Genomic DNA, 6,772 nt, shown 5'->3' with positions numbered 1-6,772 from the left:
CTTAAGGAAGAAAATTTTAGACCTTTTGGGAGCTGGTAACAATGATTGCATGATCTAACCCTTGAATTGAATTTTGGGCCGAAGGGTTGAAAAGGAAGAGTCATAGACCAGAATTCTTTGCATGAAATACGAATTTTAATTCGTGCAGTTTTTAGTCTAAAATAACTATGTTAGATTGTAGGGATCTTCAATACATTTCCATTCATATAAAGAACGCCAAAATCAGAGTTGAAACAAAGAAGTTATAGCAGGTTGAATCCTATGATTAGATAATATAAGTGGTAGTATTTTGGGCGTACTCAACGTACGTTGGGCGCATAATGTGATAAAAATGTGCCTCTAAGAGAGTACGCTAGGCGTACATGATCAGATCCCAAAGCCTAAATCTGGAGTTTTGATCCCTATTTAAGTACCTTAACGCCTCTAAACCTCTTCCATTCTTAGCCTCCATCTCTCCAACGTCCTCCCTTGAAACCATAACCCTAGTTTGAGCATATTGAGCCAAAAAAGTGTGCTTTTGGGTGCCTTTTAAGGAAGAAGAAGTTTGTGATAGTTCTTGGAAGCTTGAAACAACTTTGGATCTAGAATTTCTCCTCCCTCATTCATCTCCAGGAGTTATAAAGTTTGTACATGTATGTCTCCGTTGATAGATATAGCTTAGATGTTTAAGTTACGTCCTATTTATCCCACAAATTGGTCAATTTGAGTGTGACTTGTTCCAGAGCTTGTGAGGCGCAATTCCAGTTGTATTTAAGGGTGTTAAGTCATAAAAATGCAATCTTGGTCTTGTTCTTCCTTTCATGCATGAGTTATGAAGCTTAGAACCTTATGATAAGTTAGGGTTTTGGATTTGGACCCTTTCTAGCCATGCAAAGTCATAAAGTTTGAAACTTTATAATTTAGTATGTCATTTGGATCTAGATCTAAGCTCTGGACGAAAGGTCTTGAGGGAAAAAAGTGCTAAATGTAAGCATTGGATCGATCTTGCATATGCTGGTTGCATCTGGGAGTACGTTGGGCGTACTAGGCTCGAATCACGTACGCTGAGTGTAGGTTGGAGTATGTTGGGCGTACTTAGCCTTCCTTGGACTTTGTCTTTTTTTTTTTTACTTCCATTGACTGTTGACTTCTAACCAAATGTGACTTTGGCTCAAACTTGAGGGTTTTGGATTGTTGATTATGATTTTTACCAGTTTTGGTAATTAGTGGATTTATGGGAGCAAGCAGTGCAGAAAGGGAAGTGTTACTCAGTGTTTGGGGTACTTCACTTCAGGTGAGTTTCCTCATTGTACTTGTGGTTCGAAGGCATCAATGTTGTCCCATTCAGTTATGTATCCTGGTATATAGGATGTTTCTATGTTGTGGTGATCTATTAGATCTGCATAATTATCTTTTTGTTGGTTATATGTTTATTTGTTGCATATGTCGACATAGTGAGGTTGGGTTGAGAAAATACTGGTCTATGCGGAAGCTAACAAACCCGGGAAGCAGCCAGACATGAGCTGTGTTCCAAAAAGACAAGTCAGACTCATGTTGTGGGCTTAAGGGGTAATCCAACCTGATGGCTGTTGACCCGAGGGTATTCCAGTCCGATGACTGATTGGACCCAGTATACATGATTGTTTATGTTATGTTGTGTGGTGGTTTTTCCAGGAACTCACTAAGCTTTGTGTTTACTGTTTATGTTTATGTTTATGGTTTCAGCTACTTTTGATTTCGAAAGGAAGGGTCCGACTTTATCGCACTACATCCCATGGAGATTTATTTTGCACTGAATGTTTGCAAAATACTCTAATGTTTTGAGAATACCTTAACTCTGACCACTTTTGGAACAAAGAATAAATAATTTGACTTATTTAAAAATGAAAATTTTTACTCGGTATTTTTGGGACGTTAGAAAATCGAGGAGACACTATTTTATAGTCAAGAGTAGCCTCTGTGAGGGTCTATGCATGCAACTTTTGGAAAAGAATTTCCTAGATTCACAAGCATTAGGTGGTCATCAGAATGCCCATAGGAGGGAGGAAGAGACAAAAACAAGGATTCAAGCACCAATGATGGTGAATTTAACAATAAGTCCCCCTCTAAACCTATATTTCCAGGTGCATGCTTACTTATTTGTGCACACACCACATGGTGCACCAATGTTGCAAGGTTTGCTAACATTAGTGCATGGCATGGACAATAGCAGATCCAAGCCACCCCAAATGAGGTGTTTGGCCCCACTTAACTATCGAAATTTCTAAAACTTTATGTAATATATTTGAGTTTGTGGCTTGGAACACCATAGAAATAACATGAATCCAATCAAAATTTAGAATGGAACCCGGTTAGACTTTGTTCTCGGTCTGCCACTAGGCAGCCATACGTATGAACACTATGTGGAGCAACTAGTGGACATGATCAAGTGGCATGGAGGTGTTTAGTTAGATCCACAACCAACTTCTCAGTCGTCAAATGAACATATCCTTGATTTGAATCTAAGGTTGTAATTTAATGCATTTGTGTGTGTGTGGGCCCAGTCACCGAAATCGTGCACAAAGCTCATAGATGATGGTACTAATCAATGAGAGGTCAAATGAATAGAAGCCACCAAGTGTCACTTGGGAAGGTTCTCTTTATGTACATGCACTAGCATTGCTTTATGGTATAGGAACCCTATAATGATATAGTTTATTCAAAGTGGTTTGCTAACTTTAATAACATGTTTGGTGAGATGCTACAATCAAAAGGTGAATCGAACGCCCACCTTTAATCTTTTGATTTGATATTGCCCAGGTGAAAGCTTGTTGTACAAACCCATCCTGTAAATTCCCTGTTCTAATGCTTTCTACATATTTTAAATTGGAAATGGTGCTACTACTTGTACTTGGCTTAATTTTCTTAAGAGGATAAGGTAGTACAAGTGGTTTTCAATGGACTCCTACTGTGTACACACATGACACATCATCCACTTGCCATATTACCCTCTTGTATTACTATACAAAATATACTGGCAAATACAGCAACAAATAAAGCACCTGTGCGCTGTTGAAGACAACTTGAATCAAGCTGTTGTTTTAAAAACGTTAAAAACTCTAGCTGAAATATTAACATGATACTTTACAGCAAGTAACAACGACAGGTTCATGCAAGAAAAAGAAATGGAAAAATGAGAATCATGTTACTGTTATGATTATATTATACTTTTCAAAAAGATAACAGTAGTTACCTAATTGCAAAAGTATGAAATAAGTGATTATTTTGTTGAATATGAAAGCATTTAATTGCAGACACTAAGAAAAAAGATGTAAAGATTTTGTGACATGACCATAATTGGAAAGATGAGAAAGATCTATTTATGTAAGTTGTATACATTTTTAGTTGCTCTCGAAGTGAACCATGTAAAGTTGGTGAGTCGGATCCACAAAATGCACTAGACAATAAGAAAGTGGAGGAATACAAATGCTTGAAAGGAACAACAGGAGTGTCCCCTCAACAACATCAAGCATCACTTGGTGGGGACATTTAAGATATATGACATTGTCATTTATGTATGTGTGTATCAGTGTGTGTGTGTGTGTGTGTGTGAGAGAGAGAGAGAGAGAGAGAGAGAGAGAGAGAGAGAGAGAGAGAGAGAGAGAGAGGTTAACATCCTCTTTTCCTATATAGCTTTCTTTTCTCATGTACTCCTTTCCTCTTTGATCCAAAATTACCTAGAAAAACATCTAACAACCAATCTTCAATATCAGATTCCCAAACCATAGTTTCGATGAATATCAGGGACGATATAAATCAAGAAAACCCAGGCGATTATCAAAGAGGGTGGTTGAATCTTAGCCTAGGACAAAATCTAGGTGAGAGTTCACAATCAAGACCCATGAAGGTATATACATGCAACTTCTGCAAGAGGAAGTTCTACAACTCACAAGCATTAGGTGGTCATCAAAATGCCCACAAAAGGGAGAGAGAGGCAGCTAGAAGATATCATTCACCAAAGACAACCGACTTCGCACTGAATTTCACAGGTAACCGATCACTTGGTGTTCATGCCCACTCTCTTCTTGTTCACACACCAACCACAAATGGTGAAACAACTGTAGCAAGGTTTACTGATGATGGTGCCAGATATGGAGTACGGATGCAGCCTTATGATGTGGAGGAAACAGTGGAACTTAAATGGCCTGGAGGTTTTTATTTGGAAGCCCAACCAGCTTCTCAGCCGTCAGATCAGCATATACTTGATTTGAATCTAAAGCTGTAATTTGGTACCATTTATGACTTCTTGAATGCTGAATTCTCACTAGGGTAAGTTTGTAACAGCTTCTAATGAGAAATATCAGTTTCTCAATACTGTTCGTTTGACTTGGGAGATCCACACTACTTTGTGAGGTAACTTTCCAGTTAGATGCATTTCAATTTCATAATTTTAAAGTGTAATTGTTTAGAGCAAACTCTCAGCATCTTCTTAAATAAAATTATGTCCAGTCGCTTGTACTTTATTCCTTGTAATGTTAGGTATATATAGATAACATGTAATAACTTGTATTTACATACTGCAGATCTTCAGTTTTTTGAAATCTAGACGTACACTTATCAACTTCCAATTGTTTTTTCTTCTAATAGTCATGTAATCCTAATACTTTCCAGAACTTGCCGCTTCAGACACATCTCAGCTGTGCTATTGATACATCTGGCTATAAAAAAAGAACATGAAAATCATATAAATATTCTACCATCTATATGTGTCCTTTTACCCTATGGAGTTCATATAAAAATGCCCATATTAAACGTATGTAAAAACTGAAACACCTTCTTAGATATTGCTCACTTAAAACTCAGGTAGTTATTTAAATGATTTGACGCAGCAGCTAAAGAAAACGGTAGTGAGCATACAAGCTTACCTCTTTCTGTTGGGTTAATCGGATTTGATCCCAACAAATTCAAAAGTACGTTTTAAATAAAGGACAAATTAGGAAATTTTATATTTCATTATTTGAGTCTTTATGTGTTTCGTTTTAGTATCACAGTAGGTTTCTATTTTATTTTAGTATAAATAAGGTGTCTAGGGTCAATTGTTTACATAATTCCAATACTTCCGTTTTTTATTTAGCTTTATGAGCAAGTATTTTTTTCATCCTCTATTTTCTTCCATTTGTTTCATTTCTTCCCTACACCACAAGGAACTCTTTTGGTTTATTTTATTGTACTTGGTATCAGAGCGGTTTTGTTGAAAGGGGGTTTGATTTGGTTTTGATCACAAGCAGCCCTGATTTCCTTAGATCGGGTTTGTTCTAACGATAGCGAGAGACTAACCTGAGGTGCAAAATAAACGGACGGGAAGATATTAAAGTGGGTGACTTTGATTCGGTTCGTTTTTACAGGTGACGGGAGAGAGTAAAGGTGGTAGTGACCTTGTCTTGTTGTTCGGTGAAAAATTGATTTCGGAACAAGCTTGATTAAAGAGGTCGGGGTTGTCAAAAGAGAGAATAGGATATCGATGGTTCAAGAAAGATGTTTGATATCATATCAAGTTGCAGTTTTGACTCCAACGAATTATCAAATGTGGGCGGTCAAAGTCAAGTCGATTATGGATGCACATGACATATGGGGGACGGTCGAATCGAGGGCATTAGGTGAAGTATCAGATCGGAAGAAGTCAAAACAATATCTTGCTTTTTGTTTCAAGCAAAACCCGGAGACATGGTGTTGTTGCAAATGGCGAGTTACACTAACCCAAAGCATGTGTGGGATGGGTTAAAATTGCAACCTTAAAGAGAGAGCTTGAAAGTTTGTGCATGAAGGAGGGTGAAACGGTCGATGATTTTGTGACGAAATTATTCGGTTTAGCTTCACAAGCAAGTAGTCTTGGTTGTGAGCTTGAAGAAGTGGATTTGGTGAAAATGTTACTTGATTCGATGCCTAAGTCGTTTCTTCAAATCATGGCTTCAATAGAGCAATGTTTCGAGTTGTATTTAATGTTATCTGATGAAGTCGTTGGTAGATTGAAGACATACGATGAGCATATAAGACGAACCGAGAAAGTTGATGACACTCAGTGTGGCTTGATGTTGGCTTATGAAGGAAAATCACATGTTTGTAAACACTGTGGCAATGGAGGTTCGAATCGGATGACTTTGGACATGATCAGAGAAGAGGTCGGGGTCCGAGAAGAGTCGAGATGCTAATAAGCGTGTCCGGGATAAAAGTCAAGTTAAATGTTACAAATATGGTGAGTTTGGTCACTATAGAAACCAGTGCCCTAAATGGAAGAAACGAGAGACAAATCTACTCGAAGGGGAACCGGTACTATTGTGAACGAGTGGTATGACCGATCCAATTAAGGGATGATTGTTGGGTTAATCGGATTTAATCCGAACAACTTCAAAAGTACGTTTTGAATGAAGGGCAAATTAGAAAATTTTATGTTTCATTATTTAAGTCTTTATTTTAATATAAATATAAGGTGTGTTGGGTCAATTGTTTACATAATTCCAATACTTCCGTTTTTTATTTAACTTTCTGAGCAAGTATTGTTTTCTTCCTCTATTTTCTTCAATTTGTTTCGTTTCTTCCCAGCAGCACAAGAAACTTTTTTGGTTTATTTTATTACACTTTCACTTATCCAGAAATCACATTCCACCATTCAAGTTGGATATAAATTTCTTCCATACGTTGATAGAATTGAAGGTAAAGTTTCCAACTTACGGGACATGATAAACTTTTAGCTTTTAAATATTATGCAAGATATGGTAGTCAAGTTTAGTATATAATTGTCCTATTCTAATTTTTT

The 6,772-nt window shown here is 37.2% G+C and overlaps 1 protein-coding gene and 1 long non-coding RNA gene across 2 annotated transcripts; both read left to right on the top strand.

Annotated features, from left to right (window-relative positions):
* The first annotated feature begins 3,751 nt into the window (after positions 1-3,751).
* Positions 3,752-4,243, top strand: LOC145064460 (zinc finger protein 7-like). The gene has a single exon (XM_079011908.1). The coding sequence runs from the start codon at positions 3,752-3,754 to the stop codon at positions 4,241-4,243; it is 492 nt and encodes a 163-aa protein (XP_078868034.1).
* On the top strand, positions 4,243-6,497 carry LOC145063483 (uncharacterized). The gene is made up of 2 exons (XR_013687973.1): positions 4,243-4,371; positions 5,364-6,497. It is a non-coding gene; the product is annotated as an uncharacterized LOC145063483 (long non-coding RNA).
* Positions 6,498-6,772: the final 275 nt, after the last annotated feature.

This window comes from Lactuca serriola, chromosome 7 (assembly GCF_051521515.1).
Source record: "Lactuca serriola cultivar US96UC23 chromosome 7, Lser_US96UC23_V15, whole genome shotgun sequence".
Taxonomy (NCBI): domain Eukaryota; kingdom Viridiplantae; phylum Streptophyta; class Magnoliopsida; order Asterales; family Asteraceae; genus Lactuca; species Lactuca serriola.
The sequence above is the reverse complement of the archived record's forward strand: the minus strand, read 5'-3'. Positions and strand labels throughout refer to the sequence as shown.